General features: G+C 41.5%; 1 protein-coding gene across 1 annotated transcript; it reads right to left on the bottom strand.

Annotated features, from left to right (window-relative positions):
- Positions 1-2,490: 2,490 nt before the first annotated feature.
- Positions 2,491-20,564, bottom strand: bnip3 (BCL2 interacting protein 3). Its single transcript, XM_060940251.1, has 6 exons — positions 20,295-20,564; positions 13,141-13,279; positions 12,505-12,583; positions 12,179-12,285; positions 9,447-9,593; positions 2,491-3,396 (listed from the first exon to the last, which is right to left on the bottom strand). Exons 1-6 carry the CDS (start codon positions 20,335-20,337, stop codon positions 3,348-3,350), a joined length of 564 nt encoding a protein of 187 aa, XP_060796234.1. The 5' UTR covers positions 20,338-20,564; the 3' UTR covers positions 2,491-3,347.
- Between the last annotated feature and the right edge of the window lie 204 nt (positions 20,565-20,768).

Raw genomic sequence — 20,768 nt, 5'->3', positions numbered from 1 at the left:
TGGTGTTTAGCACGGGACATACGAAGTGGATAACTCTGTGCTTGAATGTAATGTGAATCGTTCACTGAGCTACCAATGTGTTGTAGCTCTTCTGGCCTTCAGAAACATGTTTGCATCTCGACTCAAATGCTCCTATGTTCTGGGAACACTGGAATGATGCTTTCCATTCAAGTATGGATAAACCGCAGGAAGGCAACAAGCCTGGCTCGTCTACCATACTGTTCCTACGTGGTCAGGGGTTTCTCAAAAGCATCTTAACGCTAAGAGCATCTTAACTAGGAGTGTGTGTTCATTGTGATGCTCGCCCTACCATTTAACGATGCTTTTGGGAAACCCACACCAGTTTGTTTGATCCTGTTATCAGCATGGATACCTGATCTGATTATACAGTGGCATGCAAAAGTTTGGGCACCCTTACTGAAACTGTCTGTTACTGTGAATAGTTAAGTGAGCAGAAGAGAGTGAAAAAAGAAAAGGAACACCATGCGAAAGTTTGGGCACGCCAATACATTTGAGTTCTCAGGTAACTTACCAAGGTTCCAGACCTTAATTAACTTATTGAGCTGTGGATTGTTCAAATTCTTCGTCAGATGATGCAGATTTCAAAGCTGTAAAAATTCTGACTCCTCAAACTTGTCCTGAAAATCAACAGCCATGGGCTCCTCTAAGCAACTCCCTCGCATTCTGAATAATAAAATAATTGATGCTCACAAAGCAGGAGAAGGCTACAAGAACGTAGCAAAGTGTTTTCAGGTAGCTGTTTCCTCAGATCGTAATGTTATTAAGAAATGGCAGTTAACAAACAGTGGAGATCAAGGTGAGGTCTGGAAGATGAAGAAAACTTTCTGAAAGAACTGCTCGTTGGATTGCTAGAAAGGCAAATAAAACCCGTTTGACTGCAAAAGACCTTCAGAAAGATTTAGCAGACCCTGGAGTGGTGGTGCACTGTTCTGCTATGCAGCGACACCTGAACACAAATATGACCTTCATGAGAGAGTCATCAGAAGAAAACCGTTCCTGCGTCCTAGCCACAAAATTCAGCATCTGAAGTTTGCAAATGAACATCTAAATAAGCCTGAAGCATTTTGGAAACAAGTCCTGTGGACTGATGAAATCAAAACAGAACTTTTTGCCCACAATGTGCAAAGGTATGTTTGGAGAAAAAAGGGTGCCAAATTCTAGGAAAAGAACACCTCTCCAACTCTGAAGCATGGGTGTGGATCGATCATGCTTTGGGGTTGTGTTGCAGCCAGTGGCGCAGGGCACATTTCATTGGTCGAGGGAAGCATGGATTCAAATAAATACCAGCAAATTCTGGAAGCAAACATCACACCATCTGTAAAAAAAAAAAAAGTTGAAGGTAAAAAGAGGACGGGTCCTACAATAAGACGATGATCCAAAACGCACCTCAAAATCTACAATGGAATACCTCAAGAGGCCCAAGCTGAAGGTTTTGCCCGGGCCCTCACAGTCCTCTGACCTAAACATCACTGCAAATCTGTGGCTAGATCTCAAAAGAGCAGTGCATACAAGACAGCCCAAGAAACTTGTAGAACTGGAAGCCTTTTGCAAGGACGAATGTGTGAAAATCCCCCAGGTAAGAACTGAAAGATTATTAGCTGGCTACAAAAAGTGTCTACAAGCTGTAATACTTGCCAAAGAGGGTGTTACTAGGTACTAACCATGCAGGGTGCCCAAACTTTTTTGCTTCGGGTCATTTTGAAAATGTAAAAGATGAAATTTGTTTTTGCTTAAAATATAAAGGGAATGAGTCATCTTTGCCTTTTTGGAGATCATTTCATCTTCAACTTGCTTAACCGTTCACAGTAACAGCAATTTTGACCGGGGTGCCCAAACTTTTGCATACCACTGTACTCTGTATAACGGAATACAAAGTCACGCTGTTTATTTTGGATCAACAGAAGTTCTGCATTTGGTACCGGCCAGTAAATGAGACATCTGTCTTTCTTGCAAGATGCTTACCTGAGTTAAATATCACAGCAAGGAATTAAAAAAAAAAAAAGTCTTGAAACAATCACGTGTCGAATTTGGTAAAGACTGAAATCCGACTTGTGAGCTACTAGCCTTTTTTAATTCTACGTTTAGATACAGAACTACAGCTCTGTTTTTATGCTCGATTAGAAGTCTTCATGCAAATTCAGACTTTGTTCCAGCATCTCAGTGAGTACTGATCCAGGATCAGCTCTTCTCCTTTTCCATGTGGATATGAAAATCCTAGATGTTGCACTTTTTTTAAATACACACAGTGCTGCATTACTATAATCATGTATGATCTCAAATATCATTGTACGCTCTTCAGCGAGTATTATCTTGGGTGCTTTGATGGATGCAGTTCTCCAGAATGACTCCTGGTGCATCTTTACATGATCATGTACATGGTGTGGACCAAGACAAGCTGTCTGAGTTACATGGTTTCTGTCGGGTTCCAGGCAAACTTGAGTTCAGTTGCAGGAAAGAAATCAAACAATGTAGTGTGGAAAAATTTAATTTTTTTTTCTTTTTTTTGTCTGTCAATGCAAGCTGGAAAACAGCTGAAAACTGTAGCTGTAGTCATGAAGCAATGTGATGCTCTGGATAGTTGGTTGGTGGGTTTTTTTGGGGGCGGGCTGGATTTCAATTTTGCCGCGTTTTCAGCTGCAGTCCATCAGTGCTAATTTTTATTTTATTTTTTTTAAAGGGGGGGCTTTTAGCTTTTGTTTTACTTGCATGCAGTGTTGAACCAAAGCTATAAATTTAACTCCAGTTTAGACTCAAAACTGCCAATTCCCTTTATCTCGGCATATCTGGCTGATTTTGCCATTTATTTCATTTTCTCCACCTTTACTATGAAATATTTTGTCAAAATAAAAAGCTTTGCTCTATCACTTCTGTTGGCAAAACACTTTTTTTTTTTTTTTAAACCCACCCCATCACAAAATATTTCTCTTGACAAGTCCTAAGTCAGACCCGTACCCGCCGTACAGTATTTTTCAATTCCAGCATTTTTTTTTTTTAAACATCTACATTTTCACATGACTGTTTTCTCTTAAACAGATTCTCTGTAAATCTGCACAAGAAATTCTAAGATGAAGGTGGAGCAGAGCATTACTCAGCTACTGGCTGCAAATCTAAAATGGCCTCCGAGTGCATTTAGATTGTAAAAGCAGAGTGCGAGCCAGAGCAATACACGAGGGGGGGAACGAAGGCGGTGTAGCACGGCACACGGCCCGCGAGTGGAAACGGCTCAAGCGTTCCGGATCTATTTGGATCTACTGAAACATCGATTCAAGACAAAGCAGCGGAGATGGTGAGGATGCAGCTGCGACGTTGGAGGCATGGGTTCTCCTTCAGAACCTGATGGAGGAGGAGGTCGTGAGGCGCCTCCCGATGTACACGCTGAAAGAAATGTGGAGAAGACAAAAATGGGTTAGGCAGGCATGTTGACAGCTATAGGATAAGTCTTCAAGTTCATCGCTAACATTTCACACCAAGCTCTGAGCTACTATGAAGTCAGGATGTGGGGGGGAAATGTTTCTCAGCATTGAGAGATGGAGGATGGTTGTGTTATTCTTCGAATATTGCATCAACTTCTGGTTTGGAGCTCAATATATCTGCTACCTGGGTATAAAAATTCAATCTGGCATTAAGCCAGCTTAACGTTTTGTTGGTAACTGCTATCCAGTCCCATCTTTATCCTTGGTCAGTTACTATTACAGGCGTTTAGCACAGGCGTTTAGCGCAGACACGTAGCCAGAGCAGTTGGGAGTTAGGTGTCTTGCTCAAGGACGTTTCAGCCATTCCTGCTGGTCCAGGGAATCAAACCAGCAACCTTGTGGTCATAAAACTGCTGCTTTAAATGGGAACTGAAGGCAAATCTTTATCAATTCTATTTATCTAATTTTATTAAATATAGGAATGCATTTCTAATAGCCATTTTGTCACTGCTATAGCAAGTTGTTTGAAATATGCTATGTAATATATAGATCAGTCTATTTGTCGAAACAATGGCTGTAAATGAGATTCGTTGAGACCTGTGCGAGGCGACAGAGGATGGAAGTAAAACGTACAGCGGAAATCAAAGTGACCAACATCTGCCAACGTTGTCAAGATGCGTGCCCTTCTTTGAATGCTGATGTAATCAAGCCGGAAGTTTTCCCTGTGTCCGAAATCGCTCCCTACTCACTATATAGGGCACTATAATAGTGGGGACGCCATTTTGTCGTGCTGTCCGAAACTTTAGTGAGGATTGTAGGAAATGCACCCGGTATAATATGAACATTAATCACAAATATATGCCTGTATTTTATTTTGAAAACCCACCAGCTGCCTGATCTGGCATGTTTTAATTGTGTAACAGTAATGTCAACAGCAGCACGATCGACTAGTCCTTATCCTGTCATCTTTTCCAAGTCTTCTCTACTCCACGTTGGTTCTAAGTCGTATGGAATAATCTCCGTCGCTGATGAAGCTGGCAAATCTCAAAACGAATCTAAATTGGAATGATATGGCGATCTGGCCGCTGTGTAAAGTTTTCAAAATGGCGGCGCTGACACTTCACATTTGAATTCTCGCACAAGTCTCGTGAAGATCGCGCGGACAAGCAACACCTGCCGTGGACCAAACGAACTACATTCAACATGGCTAAAAACCGAAAAGGCAGAAATATAATATGCCAATATGAGTCACGATATAAGGTTAATAAAACTGGAAACATGATTGAATAACGTGTTAATTAAGAAATAAAGCAAGTTTAAAAGTGACTTCAGTTCTCCTTTATCCATTGGGCTATGGCTTCTCCAAAGCTAAAAAGGCCAAGCTCGTTACTAAAGCCTGACGAGTTAAATATGTTCATTACTTCTGACTGGAAAATAAGCGAGGAATTGAACCCTGGGCAGTAGGAAAGTAGCAATCGTGGGGGCTTTTGATAGTTTCAGAGACAAATGGGGAAATGCGTTTTTCTTAGTGTTTCCTAATTGTACAACCAAAAAAAGTTTAACGTGGCATTTCTACCTAAACTATGCTAAATGGATAGCATTAGCAATGAACGGTCAAGACACATTATCTCATTGTCTCTAGCCGTTTTATCCTTCTACAGGGTCGCAGGCAAGCTGGAGCGTATCCCAGCTGACTACGGGCGAAAGGCGGGGTACACCCTGGACAAGTCGCCAGGTCATCACAGGGCTGACACAGACAACCATTCACACTCACATTCACACCTACGGTCAATTTAGAGTCACCAGTTAACCTAACCTGCATGTCTTTGGACTGTGGGGGAAACCGGAGCACCCGGAAGAAACCCACGCGGACACGGGGAGAACATGCAAACTCCACACAGAAAGGCCCTCACCGGCCACGGGGCTCGAACCCAGGATCATCTTGCTGTGAGGCGACAGCGCTAACCACTACACCACCATGCCGTCAAGACACATTATTGGAGCCCTAATTACCCAATACAGTCGTGTGTGTACTTGCGTGGCCAGCATACTAGTGTTCCCTCTGTACTGTAAACACTTTGTTTTGAAGCCCATTCTGTGGGGATTTACAACTAGGAATAAATCAAATTTGATATCGTACAGTCCCAGTCAAAAGTTTGTACACCCTACTCATAGGTTTTTCTGTATTTTGACTTTGTAGAACAATACTGAAGATTGAAATGACATCTGGAACATGTACACTACCGTTCAAAAGTTTGGGGTCACTTTGAAATGTCCTTATTTTTGAAAGAAAAGCACTGTTCTTTTCAATGAAGATCACTTTAAACTAATCAGAAATCCACTCTATACATTGCTAATGTGGTAAATGACTATTCTAGCTGCAAATGTCTGGTTTTTGGTGCAATATCTCCATAGGTGTATAGAGGCCCATTTCCAGCAACTATCACTCCAGTGTTCTAATGGTACAATGTGTTTGCTCATTGCCTCAGAAGGCTAATGGAGGATTAGAAAACCCTTGTACAATCATGTTAGCACAGCTGAAAACAGTTGAGCTCTTTAGAGAAGCTATAAAACTGACCTTCCTTTGAGCAGATTGAGTTTCTGGAGCATCACATTTGTGGGGTCGATTAAATGCTCAAAATGGCCAGAAAAATGTCTTGACTATATTTTCTATTCATTTTACAACTTATGGTGGTAAATAAAAGTGTGACTTTTCATGGAAAACACAAAATTGTCTGGGTGACCCCAAACTTTTGAACGGTAGTGTATGGAATTGCGTAGTAAATGCTGCATATTTTTTAGATTCTTCAAAGTATCCACCGTATAGACCCCTTTCACTGACGTCACCCGAAACCGGAAGTAAACAAGCCCTGCGCCATATTGGAAGACCAACACACTCGTGATTAGGGGAAAATAACGGCAGCGCGCGGAATTTAAACCCACGAAAATCAAAAACCTACAATGGTAAACTTTTGTGCTGTGTTCGGGTGTTCCAACAAAGCTGATGGGAAAGGTGAAAAGAAGTCTTTCTTCAGAATACCAGCTGTGATTGGGACACAAGGGGAGCAAACTAAAGAGCTTTCTGCCCGGAGGCAGAGAGAGTATCTAGCTGCTTTATGCAGAGCGGATCTGAATACTTCTCGTCTCCAACAGTACAGAATATGTTCAGACCATTTTGTTACTGGTAAGTCACTAGGCTTTATTATAAATAAAGCATAGTTGTTGTGTAGGCATGTATCATAAATACATATGTATAATTTGGATAAATTAACCTAAATTATGGATACCTTAATAGTAACTGAAAAGATATATTATTAAAAGATAAATATCAACAAGCTTACCTTGGCCATAACTATGTGTAGGTTGTTCTTAACAGCTGTAATATCACGAACCAAGCCGCAAACAACATAATTGTAAGCCTGTAGCCCTTTGTAGGCTTTCAAGTCATCAGCAGTGTAGGCACTGGGTGTAAACAACAAATAGTTTACAATGTCTGGGTAGCAAACAGATGGCAGAATTGGTGTCAGGTCCTCCTTATGTTTCCATTCTCCCTTGCCGCGAGTCTTATCATATGGGTCAAACCCATCAATCACAGCCAGTTTCTCCACATACCGTGCCCTTTCTGCAGCTGGTAATGTACTCGCATAACCCGAATTATTATCCATCGTGTCACTTTACTCTCGCTCGTAGTTTGTTTTATACTGTGAGTGCATGTACTTGGTCTTCCAATATGGCGCCTAACAAAATGTCGCGGCGCAGTGACGTCATGTGAAAGGGGTCTATACTTTGATGCTTTGTAACTGGCATCATCTTAACTAGCTTTGAGGTAGTCACCTGGAATACTTTTCAATTAACAGATGTGCATCATCAAAAGGTAATTACTGCAATTTCTTGCCGCCTTAATGCATTTGAGATCAAATAGTAAATAATAAAAGCGTAGTCAATAGCCCTATTAAGACATGCAAAGATGCAGTTAGGTTAACAGGGGTGTGGCCTTGGGCTGAAGTGCCCTTGAGTAAGGCACCTTACCCCCAACTGCTCCCCGGGACCTGTAGTCGAGCTGCCCACTGCTCTGGGTATATGTGTTCACTGATTCAGATGGGTTAAAGTGGAATTGAAGTCCTTTTTAAACTTGCTTTTTCTTCCCGTGTTATTCGATTACGTTTTCGGTTTTATTAACCTTATATCGTGACTCGTATTGGCATATGTTACACTTATCGGCCTTTTCGTTTTTTAGCCATGTTGAATTTAGTTCATTTGGCCCACGGCAGGTGTCGCTTATCCACGCGATCTTCGCGAGACTTCAAACGTCAAGCGTCAGCGCCACCATTTTGAAAACAGTTTACACAGTGGCCAGATCGGCATCTCATTCCAATTTAGATTAATTGAGATTTGCCAGCTTCATCAGTGATGGCGATTATTCCATACGACTTTGAACCGTTGGTTAAATGAAGAAAAAAAAAAAACCTAGTCTGTCGTGCTGGTATTTACGTCATTACTCTCACGCAATTAAAACATGCCAGATCAGTCAACTGATGGGTTTTCAAAATAAATACATATTTCCCACAAAGTACCTGCATCTTTTTTTTTTTTTTTTTAAATCAAGGCTGAATACTTTTCTTCTTTGCCGCTGACTTTTATTAAATCAAATGTGAAACTTGATTTCTTTCAGCGTGACCGCAGTGCATGATGGGATATTGATTATTGTACAACCGATGGTCACAAACCATTCACAATGCATTGTGGCATATTTTTGAGTGCACTATAGTGTAAATAATACTAAGGTCTTGGACAGCACTACAAAATGGTGTCCTCACTATATAGTGCCCTAGACCATGAGCAGGGAGCGATTTTGGACACGGAAAACTTCCGGCTTGATTACATCAGCATTCGAAAGAGGGCGTGCACATCTTTTGACAACATTGGCAGATGCTGGTCACTTTTTTTTTTTTTTTTTATTTCTGCTGTACGTTTTACTTCTGCCCTATGAAGTCTTGTCCAGGTCTCGACAGATCTCGTTTACGGCCATTGCTTTGACAAGTGGACTGATATTACATAGCCATTTTGTCACTGCGATAGCAAGTTGTTTGAAATATGCTATCAACAATGCATTCCTACGTTTAATAAAATGAGAAATAGAATTTTGATAAATTTGCCGTCAGTTCTCTTTTAATATATGGAGGATGAATTTCACTGTGCTTGTGTGCATGTGACGAAGGAGGAGGATGTTATTCCACAACTGTAGTAATCAATATGTCAAGAACCGCTCAACTAAGTAAAGAGAAACGACATCCCTCATTACTATGACATGAAGTGACCTTCATTAATAATAAATGGTGGGTAAAAAATGCATTGTCTTTTTTTTTTTTTTTTTTTTGGACTGGTACAATTGTTTTTTTTTTTTTATAGAACTACGATTTTTTTTTTTTTTTTTTTTTAAGACTCCTTGAAGTCAGTTGAGCTATAGAGAATGCAGGAAGTTATAAGACTGTTTGGAGAACGTGTGTGTGTGTGTGTGTATATTCCACTTATGCTACATTTTTAACCTGGACATCTAGATGGGGGGCAAAGGGAAAAACTAGTGGCTTTGTTGTACTCTAAGGGGCATATTTTTGGTTTTTGTCCAGTTTGTTTCAATGGACAGGGTCACTGCAAATCGAGACGGTTCTTCTGACTGGTCACTTTGGTTATCCTGATGGGAGTGGTCTCTTCCAGGATGACTCCACCCCCATCCACAGGGAAAGATTGCTCACGGAGTGTTTTAATGAAGATGAAAATAAGTCCTATGCTATGACCTTCACGCTCACAACTGAATTTAATATATAAAGGAGATGTTGGGGTAGCGTGGATGCTCTTCATCACGGTCATTAAAAGTGTGGGAATGTGTTTGAGGAAGAATGGTGTTCGTTCCTCCAGTACAGGTCCAGAGCTGAGACTCGACTGCAAGCTGTACTGAAACTTTTCCAGGGTGCCTTTGGCAGCCAAGCGTGTGTGTGTGTGGGCGTCACTTACCCGAGCCCCACAGCCAGGATGTGAGAGACGATCAGAGAAGGGATGAAGAGTTTGAGGAATTCAGCAGAGAAGATTCCTCCCTTCTTCATTGCCCTAGTTTTCCTGATACTCAAGCTGCTGGAGCATTTCTGCTTCAGTAAGAATTCTCTGAAAACAAAAAAGGCACTTTCATTTTCGAGCCAGGTTTGCACACACCGTATGCTCCTAACGCAAAAAAACAGCAAACAGAACATGAAATGGCTCCTAATCTTGCATGATCTGTGAATTCCACTTTTATGGAAGAAGGGGGAGAGAATAATGGGTACCCTATGGGTACATGTGGTCACTGCTTATAAATAAGTTTTCTGAGACTGTCCATGCAGTAAATAGCATACTGTATATACCAGGCTTTCGTCTAAACGGGGGAACAGGGGCGCTGCGCCCTCTTACTCTTGGCATGCGCCCCCTTACCGACTCCGTGAAAACATCCCAGCAACACTACGTGACAATGTGTCTGATCATCAAATACGTTATAATTGCTCCAAAAATATTCCAATCATAGTAGATACACCGCCAGACGGTGCAAAAACAATCCGAATTGGCGTTTTCCAGACTGAGGTGCCATGTTTAGTTGTTTACTTGTCGCGGCTGCTCTCGCGAGATTTGACATGGGTTACATACAAGGTCAGCTGACTTGTAGAGCGAGATTTCTCAAGACTGACTGACCTTTCACCCACCGGCGCGGGAGCTTTTGACAGAAGTAGTTCGCGAGTTGTTTTTGTTGACACTTGGGCATTTAAAGATGTCATCCCGTGGCACGAAGCGGAAGAAAGCCAAAGACTGTCCGGGGCAGAAGATGATTAGGCCAAAAAAAAAAAAAAAAAGTGTGTTTCTGGTAACATGAAATACTAAAATAAGGTCAGTAGGTAGGAAAGTTTTTTTTTTTTTTTTTTTCCTTAATTTTTTTTTTATTTTGTTCGAAAAAATTAACACAAGTAAACATCTTACAAAATAGTATTTTGGCACAGAATCCTTTACACCACACATCATAAAATAAGTGTTGTAAATCTTTAAACTAATAAAAAAAAAATCGCGAGAGTTCGAGTTATGATCTACGGAAGCGATATTTCATGATATTTTCATGTAATAACGTGAAAACACCTTATCAAGAAATAACGTGAAAATAACGTCCTAGGCTACTTCCATTAAAAGCAGACGGCCTAGCCTACTGTAGAACTTGGGTCGAGTAAAAACATGGCTGAATCCTGAATGACTCCTATTTGTATAAATAGGGGACTACATAGGCGGCAAAATGTAGTGTTTTTCCCTGCCATGGAAGTGCACTTGTATACTGAAAAGGAAGCAATTTGCATTACAGCCTTGAATGAGGATTCAAAATGGCGGCTTGGCTCAGTTTATGCAGGAGGGCTGATAGAAGTGGCGAAACATTTTACTTTTTATCGTTTCTTTCACAACTTGAATGTGTTGAAACAAAAAATTATGACAAACCAACGCCGCTTACACTAAAATATCGAGGGAAATTTGTAATAACTTTACGGTCGGCAATTTCAACGCGGAAATTTTCGATCGGTCGGGTTACCGGAAACACACTTTTTTTTTTTTTTTTTAAATTTGGCCTTACTTCTTTCTTTTTCAATGTTGACAAACAATTTGTTACAATTTCCCTCTCAGCCTCAGAATGTCCCATTGGAGCATTTTTCAAAGGCTTTGCACGGCGGGGGGGACAACCGGCACACCCGCCATGGTGAGCGCCCTCATACTAAATTTTTCTAGAAAAAACCCTGTATACGTTATCAATTATACTCACCTCATCTCCTAGCAAGCATCACCGAGCAGGATCAGGGCTCGTAGTATGTTAGTTTTGTTCGAAAAGTGCTATGAACGATATATCTATTTTCAAAAGGGTAAGAAGGCACTTGTTCATGAATTCAAGTGAATTGCAGAAGTTTGATATCGGCTTTTCAATGTCTGCCAAAAGCTTTAAAAAAAAAAAAAACTTTCATTTAACCTTTCAGAAGGACCAAACAAAAGCTGTGATCAACAAAAGGTAAATTTTCTTAAAATAACCACTTAGTTGATATCGAATCAGTAGCTTGAGCGAACTACGAGGCGAATTTAATTTCTTTTTATCTGCCGATTATCTTCCGATACTACGGTTCTGATTGGTTCCGAAGTTTATTAAGAAGTAGAACGGGTAATCGAACTTGATCAGGATGAGTGCTGATTGGTTACGAAGTTTCGCTATTGTTACACACATCTTACAACACACTGACTGTGGCGTCACCACTCGTTTTTGTGTACCTTTTGATAACGCGAGATCCCGATTTGCTGTTCTGGTGATTTTGTAATGCGTACGCACAGTGCGCTATTTTTACGCTCATTCTTAAAACACAATGACTGTGGCGACTGCCTTGCTTCGCCTCGAAGGCAGCAGCCATAAAAATGAGGGGATGATTAACTGCTATTGCGTATCTGATAACGGACTAGCGTGTTTCGTGGAAGCGCTACTTCATTAAACATAACCATAAATAAATATACATTGTTTTGAGAAATTGCTGCACACTTGCAACAGTGATTCTGCATCATTTGCTGGCTGTTAATGATTTAATACTGTACAAATGCAAACAGTATTATTAGTCAGATCATGTGTTGCACAGTATAAGGTTCATAATTTTTTTTTTTTAAGAAGACTACTATAAATCATTAAAACGTGTAATGAGTGTGTGATTTACTTGGGTGGGGTGTTCTCTGGTCGACTTGACCAGTCCCATATCCAGTCAGCATTTTTCTTCATCAGGAGATCAACCTCTTTCCTCCTCTCCAGAAAGTCTTCATCGGACTGAAACAAAAACAAAACGGGTCAGTTAGCGGAAGCATGTTTCATCCTGACATCATGCTTCTGATGATTATATAGTAACCCAGTAGTTACATCGACAGCAGGTTTGTAAGTAAAGCCTATCAATATCAAAAGGTGCTTTAACTTAACATTTTAACATTCCGCTAATAAGATTCAGTCATCTGTTATAGGGCTGGGTAGCCAAGCATCACGAAAATGTACCTGTGAGCTGTTTTTCTCTCCTGAGCTGTGAACCTCTGAGCCTTTGCTCAAGTGCAAAGGAGTCTGGGACCTTGGAGGACTAGAGGGGTAAAAGACGACATTCAAATGAGGGTCTTTCTTTCAGACTGCGTGATACGATCGGTGTTTTGTAAATCTACCAAATTCTGTCATCTTTGGGATGCAGCATTGTTATGGTTAATGAATTCTCTCATCTCATCTCATTATCTCTAGCCGCTTTATCCTTCTACAGGGTCGCAGGCAAGCTGGAGCCTATCCCAGCTGACTACGGGCGAAAGGCGGGGTACACCCTGGACAAGTCGCCAGGTCATCACAGGGCTGACACATAGACACAGACAACCATTCACACCTACGGTCAATTTAGAGTCACCAGTTAACCTAACCTGCATGTCTTTGGACTGTGGGGGAAACCGGAGCACCCGGAGGAAACCCACGCGGACACGGGGAGAACATGCAAACTCCGCACAGAAAGGCCCTCGCCGGCCACGGGGCTCGAACCCGGACCTTCTTGCTGAGGCGACAGTGCTAACCACTACACCACCATGCCGCCCGGTTAATGAATTAACCATAAGATAAATTAACGTTGTTGGATATTTAACTCCTTGTGAAAGGACTGACCTGTCACAGGGTAAACTCCCTCTGGAACTGCTCCTGCCAGACTCGTGTTGAGCGTCCAGCAGCATCTTCTCTATGTCCTCCGCTGATGATTTAGGAGCTCCTCCACCTCCGTTATTGAAGTGCAGCTCCACCCAAGAACCTGCCATCGTTAAACAAAAGTGTTCACCTTAAGTCAGTCTGGTGTGACTGTAAGTGTGCCTTGGTTAATATTTATCCTATTTAACCATATTTATATAAAAATAATTTAAAAAACAAGTGCAATCCCTGACCAAGGTTAACAAGGACACCAGATGTGCCACAAAATGTTTTTAAGGCAAAAGTGCTGGAATCTTTACATTGTTAGAAGCCCTTTGACATAACGGCATTACAATTAACTTAAATAATACAGTATCTACTTACTGAAAATTATAATGGCAGAGCTAGTCAAATGTTTATTGGTTTCAATCGTTTGCTACACAGTGGCCTTTGTATTATACAGTTCTGTTTCCGGTTGAGAGTACGAGGTGTGCATTTTGGCTGCCGCTTCTCTTCGGGGCTTTTTATTTTTTTCCCCCTTTGTTTGAATGTTTTGTCCGCCAGTTGTGGCGTGGCTCCGGACCCAGTTTTGGGCCTTGGTTCGCCGTTGATGCCTGTGCTCCTCACTATGGACTGCAATGAGCTTGTTGCTCTTTCACATCAGAGTTGTCCAGCGCTCTGTGCGGCGGTGCTGCTGTGCAGGTGGTTTGGGATGTGGTGGTGCTTCTGTGCTTGCTTTGTGGATCCACGGTGCGACGTTCCAAGTGATTTTTATTGTCTGGTGGCAATGCAGGCGGTGTGGGATATACTTTTGTGCATCTTTTGGTGGGACTGTGGGTAGCTACAGCAACAGAATTGCATCCTGACCCTCTTGGTGGATTTTAAATTGTAAAGTGACCTTTGGGTGTGAAAGGTGTGATACAAGTTGAACTTAATACAAATCCCTAATGGTTGGTCATGATATTAAATAGGAGAGGTAAAAAGAAAAATAAATACTGCCACCTATCAGTAACTTGTTACTATTATGACCCCATTAGACCTTCTGACTTCCTGAGCTGCATCATTGAAAGTGAGGGGCAAATTATATCAAATGTGTTTGGTCAACATAATGTATGCTTGTGAAACATGGATGTGTGGCTCCTCCTGGAAGATGAAATCTTGTGATTGAACTGAGGAGTCTTGTTGGCATTGACTTGAAAGCGTCAAGAGATGTGATTAAAGCACCTGGTTGAAACATGCCTAGTGCTGGGAGGTGAACGGTTCTAAGGGTCATGGCTGTTATTGGAAAACCTAGCATCAAGTTGTTGATCAAGATCTCATCTCATTATCTCTAGCCGCTTTATCCTTCTACAGGGTCGCAGGCAAGCTGGAGCCTATCCCAGCTGACTACGGGCGAAAGGCGGGGTACACCCTGGACAAGTCGCCAGGTCATCACAGGGCTGACACATAGACACAGACAACCATTCACACCTACGGTCAATTTAGAGTCATCAGTTAACCTAACCTGCATGTCTTTGGACTGTGGGAGAAACCGGAGCACCCGGAGGAAACCCACGCGGACACGGGGAGAACATGCAAATTCCACACAGAAAGGCCCTCACCGGCCCCGGGGCTCGAACCCAGGACCTTCTTGCTGTGAGGCGACAGCGCTAACCACTACACCACCGTGCCGCCCGTTGATCAAGATCTACGATCCAAAAGGTCTATGCAGTTGCCTTGCACAAGATCAAGTCAAATGGAGGAAAAAGCATCGGATGACCATCCAGCCCATGCTTGTATGGTTCTATAATACATTGATGTTTCCCGAGGTCATTGGGTGTTTCAAGAGCATACTTTGCCACGTCACACCCCTCTTCGACCAGAGCCACTGGGAAGACCTCCCTGCTGCTGCCAAGATGTTTTTGATGGCCGTTCTTCTTTGCAGCCTGCAGATTCCCAGGAGGCCCAGGTCTTGATGTAGGGACTGGCCTGCAAAGCCTCTACAATCCACCTCTACAGGCTCACAGCGGGCCTTCCACCCTCGTCTCCGACAGTCAGCCACCAGCTCGGCATGTTTGGCTCTCTTTCTTTTGAGCCTCCTCCACCCAGTCTTCTCAGGGCACGATCAATCAAGACTACTTAGTCAATCAAGATGACTTGTCTGGATTCCTGGCACGAGGACTATATCAAGTCTGAGTGTGGTGGATGTGATAATGTCCAGGAACCGAAGTTGCCTCCCCAAGTCCACCAGGAGCTACCAGTTCCTCGCTGATACAAGTAACCCAGCCCTGGCTCTTGGACTAATAAAGGATGATCCTTACAGCAGTGTATAGTCATCATACACACACAACTATTACGTATGCTTATAGGAACATATACACTCCATTAGAAGGCAGACTGGTAACACCATTTATGCTTGTTTTAAAGTCAAGTAGTTTGGGGCTCTTTTCTGGCAGTAGGCTGTGTCTCATACAAATACTAAGTGTTGTAAATTGCAAATCCTGCTCTTGTCATTCGCCTCATCTTTCCATCAAATCAAAGTACACAAAATATACAATTATCATCCCTTTGTATATTATTTTACTTTGACTGGTTGCTGTGTGCATAATCTATTTACAACCCCGATTCCAAAAAAGTTGGGACAAAGTACAAATTGTAAATAAAAAACGAAATGCAATAATTTTACAAATCTCAAAAACTGATATTGTATTCACAATAGAACATAGACAAAATATCAAATGTCAAAAGTGAGACATTTTGAAATTTCATGACAGCAACACATCTCAAAAAAGTTGGGACAAGGGCAATAAAAGGCTGGAAAAGTTAAAGGTACAAAAAAGGAACAGCTGGAGGACCAAATTGCAACTCATTAGGTCAATTGGCAATAGGTCATTAACATGACTGGGTATAAAAAGAGCATCTTGGAGTGGCAGCGGCTCTCAGAAGTAAAGATGGGAAGAGGATCACCAATCCCCCTAATTCTGCGCCGACAAATAGTGGAGCAATATCAGAAAGGAGTTCGACAGTGTAAAATTGCAAAGAGTTTGAACATATTATCTACAGTGCATAATATCAAAAGATTCAGAGAATCTGGAAGAATCTCTGTGCATAAGGGTCAAGGCCGGAAAACCATACTGGGTGCCCGTGATCTTCGGGCCCTTAGACGGCACTGCATCACATACAGGCATGCTTCTGTATTGGAAATCACAAAATGGGCTCAGGAATATTTCCAGAGAACATTATCTGTGAACACAATTCACCGTGCCATCCGCCGTTGCCAGCTAAAACTCTATAGTTCAAAGAAGAAGCCGTATCTAAACACGATCCAGAAGCGCAGACGTCTTCTCTGGGCCAAGGCTCATTTAAAATGGACCGTGGCAAAGTGGAAAACTGTTCTGTGGTCAGACAAATCAAAATTTGAAGTTCTTTATGGAAATCAGGGACGCTGTGTCATTCGGACTAAAGAGGAGAAGGACGACCCAAGTTGTTATCAGCGCTCAGTTCAGAAGCCTGCATCTCTGATGGTATGGGGTTGCATTAGTGCGTGTGGCATGGGCAGCTTACACATCTGGAAAGACACCATCAATGCTGAAAGGTATATCCAGGTTCTAGAGCAACATATGCTCCCATCCAGACGACGTCTCTTTCAGGGAAGACCTTGCATTTTCCAACATGACAATGCCAAACCACATACTGCATCAATTACAGCATCATGGCTGCGTAGAAGAAGGGTCCGGGTACTGAACTGGCCAGCCTGCAGTCCAGATCTTTCACCCATAGAAAACATTTGGCGCATCATAAAATGGAAGATACGACAAAAAAGACCTAAGACAGTTGAGCAACTAGAATCCTACATTAGACAAGAATGGGTTAACATTCCTATCCCTAAACTTGAGCAACTTGTCTCCTCAGTCCCCAGACGTTTACAGACTGTTGTAAAGAGAAAAGGGGATGTCTCACAGTGGTAAACATGGCCTTGTCCCAACTTTTTTGAGATGTGTTGTCATGAAATTTAAAATCACCTAATTTTTTCTCTTTAAATGATACATTTTCTCAGTTTAAACATTTGATATGTCATCTGTGTTCTATTCTGAATAAAATATGGAATTTTTTGAAACTTCCACATCATTGCATTCCGTTTTTATTTACAATTTGTACTTTGTCCCAACTTTTTTGGAATCGGGGTTGTACATCTAGTTTCTCCTTCAGTGAACAAGAACGGAATCTAGCTGATGTTTAATATACCAGCTTTTGTATTTCATATGCCCTATGCTCATGTGTCAGCAAGGCACGGTTAAATAAACAACCACTAAAGGAATTTCAGTTTGTGTAATCGCTTGACATGGCTGGCAACAGTCCAGTCTACTTGTAGATACTGGTGATGCCATTTATAGTTTCACAAAAATTAACCCACCCAGGAAGTCAGGTGCAATGTGTCAGGGACTGGTCACAGTAGTTAAACATGTGTATATACTGGACTTATTGAAGCTTTCTGAACTTTATTGAAGAGACAAGTTTTTAACCTTGTCACAATTAATATATAATCGTCTATTTGTAATTACAGGACTTGGTAGAAATCTGATCTCATTTTACAATCAGCATCATATGTATTTGTTGACGCAGACAAGGAATCTGGTTGCGGCCGGTGGTATCTCTAGCGATACAGGGGTGAGGGGAAGAGTGTGAATATGTAATTTATACATTAAAAAAAGTACACCATGAACAATAATGAGCAATCTACAACAACTTGCATAAAATAAACATGAACCATTATAATTGCAGAATCATGTTTCTATGTAAATATACAGCATGTACTCAGTCAACATGATCTTTAACTCGGGTTTTTTTTTTAATTCTATTCACATTCACTGGATATGAGCCAACTGCACACACTGACTGGCTACTCTACTACTTTATTTTTTTATTTAACCAGGGGAAGTCACATTGAGACAGAAGTCTCTTTTCCAAGAAAGGGCAGCACAGAGCTAGAATATAAAACATAACGCAATACAACGTACAAAAGAAATAAGTAAACAAAATAAGGAAAATAATGACAGCTCTAAAAACATTCACAGTGACAATTTAGTGCGTTTGCAACACAGTTTAAAATCAGAAAGTGGAATGAGTACATCAAGTTATAACTGTTTCTGAAGTGCACTCCAGGATGAAGGGGCGTTGTACCGAAAAGCTGTTTTACCAAATTCAGATTTCAGTCGGTACATTAAAAAGGATAATTTGTCCTATAGCATAGACCTAACGTTATATCTATTATTAGTTGTCTGTGAGAAAATAAGTAAAATAGTAACAAACCAATAACTGCTATAAAATAAAAATGAGCCAGTGAAGCTGACTACTGGGATATTAGCTCATATACCTTGAACAGAGAAAAACAAAATGGAGTGTCTTGCTAAACCAAAACCCAAAAAAAGGAATAAAAGTATTTGATGGTAAGAACCTTTTTTTTTTCTAAGAATTATTACAGTATTTTCACAAATTGCTCCTGTTATTGTGTCGGTTTGTTTACATTCTAAACGGAAATGATTATCAGACATTTTGGAGAAAAAGTTTTCAGCATTCATTATCTCTAGCCACTTTATCCTTCTACAGGGTTGCAGGCAAGCTGGAGCCTATCCCAGCTGACTACGGGCAAGAGGCGGGGTACACCCTGGACAAGTCGCCAGGTCATCACAGGGCTGACACATAGACACAGACAACCATTCACACTCACATTCACACCTACGCTCAATTTAGAGTCACCAGTTAACCTAACCTGCATGTCTTTGGACTGTGGGGGAAACCGGAGCACCCGGAGAAAACCCACACGGACACGGGGAGAACATGCAAACTCCACACAGAAAGGCCCTCGGCGGCCCCAGGGCTCGAACCCAGGACCTTCTTGCTGTGAGGTGACAGCGCTAACCACTACACCACTGTGCCGCCCGTTTTCAGGATTGAATTTGCACAAAAAAAAAACCCCAACTCAATCCATTGAATGTGGATAGAATAAGACAGCTAGTCCATTCAAATCTCATCGTACATGGATTATAGCTACTATCAGCTTATGTATGATTTGATTTTATGGAATAACTGAAATACACAGCGGTTACAGTGGCCAGGGGTTAGTACGGTAATACCTTGGTGTTGGAAGACAGCAGGGAGGGAAGGGGGGGAAAAAAAGTGACAAATCTATAAACGCTACAGTGTTGTACTGAACAACAGCAGCAGAATTAATTTTTTTTATTTTTTTGCCATGGATATGAATAAAGATAATGCACATGAACACAGGACATCCAGAAAACCAACACAATCTCACAGGATGAGTTCATTTACTCTGATCCGGTCCCATCAGGTCAGCACTGACCGAAGCCTGAACTCGTATCAGAACCAGAGATTGGAAAAATAGTATTGAGACACCATTTAGAAATAAACAAGGGCAGCTGATCAACAAAGGACAGATGTGTAAATATAGGCTGTAAAAATACAGGCTGGAAATAGCACTGCTCGGTCATCCTGTACTCATCAGCCAATCAGATTGCAGCACAGACCACGCCTCTCTGACGTCACACTGAATGGAAGAAATGGTTCTCTCCTTCCATGCTGCTGCTGTTATTATTATTATTATTGATAACGCATTATCTGTCAGAAATAGCAGGTTTGATCCGCACAGAGTTAGAAATTTAACATCCCTGTGAACTGAACGGTTTTAAGCCACGTGATGACGTCATTGCGTCATTCATGCCTGTTTAGAACACTGGCTTATTTGTCAATATCAAAATGGCCCATTATTAAGGGTTTATATATATATATATATATATATATATATATATATATATATATATATATATATAAGTCACGCCTACTCATTATTTAGCCCTAAAGGTTTCAAAACAACAACAACAACAGCACCTGCTACAATGACATAGAACCATGACTGCTTGATTAGAATCAGAATCAGAATCAGGTTTATTGGCCTGATCACACAAGGACTGTGGTTCCGGTCCAGAGCATAGCTGGCTGATAAACCTGGTTCTGATAAAGCACTAATGGATCAATTCCTCCTGTCATATTCACATGATGAAATATTTACTCATACCAAATTATTTTATTTTCTGAAACAGGCTAGTAAATAGGATTTTTTTTTGTTGTTTGTTTTTTTGTACCTTGCAGGTTTTCCTCGGAAAGATTTTGTTTTTCTGTCGACATGATGGTGATGATGATGATGATGGCAGAAAGGCCCCCAGTCACACCTCAGACACTCCAACCTCCTTCAGTCGGATCTAAATTAAAGTCAAACAATCAAAGTGCGGCCGCTCGCGTTCACGCAGCTCTGCAGAGGCGCATTCCTCTCCTCAGCTTTCCTCTCTTTACCGAGCGTCGTCCAGACGTGTGTCCCTCTGCCACAGAATCCGGCCTGCTTCAATCCAAACACACTGACGTCACCGGCAGCTGTTCTGATGGTGCGCGCTGATTGGTTCAAATAACCGTCCGTCAGCATGAGGAACTCTAAGCACCGCCCAGAAGACCTGTGCGCTCCAAGCGAGGTTGCCAGGTTGCTGAAAAACCCGGACATTAGGGTTTCCAGATGACAAAAACGAATGAAAACATTCAACAGCGATTACAAGTGATGATTAATT

Source organism: Neoarius graeffei, chromosome 14, assembly GCF_027579695.1.
Source record: "Neoarius graeffei isolate fNeoGra1 chromosome 14, fNeoGra1.pri, whole genome shotgun sequence".
NCBI classification, from domain to species: Eukaryota; Metazoa; Chordata; class Actinopteri; order Siluriformes; family Ariidae; genus Neoarius; species Neoarius graeffei.
This window is presented reverse-complemented; position numbering and strand designations above follow the sequence as displayed.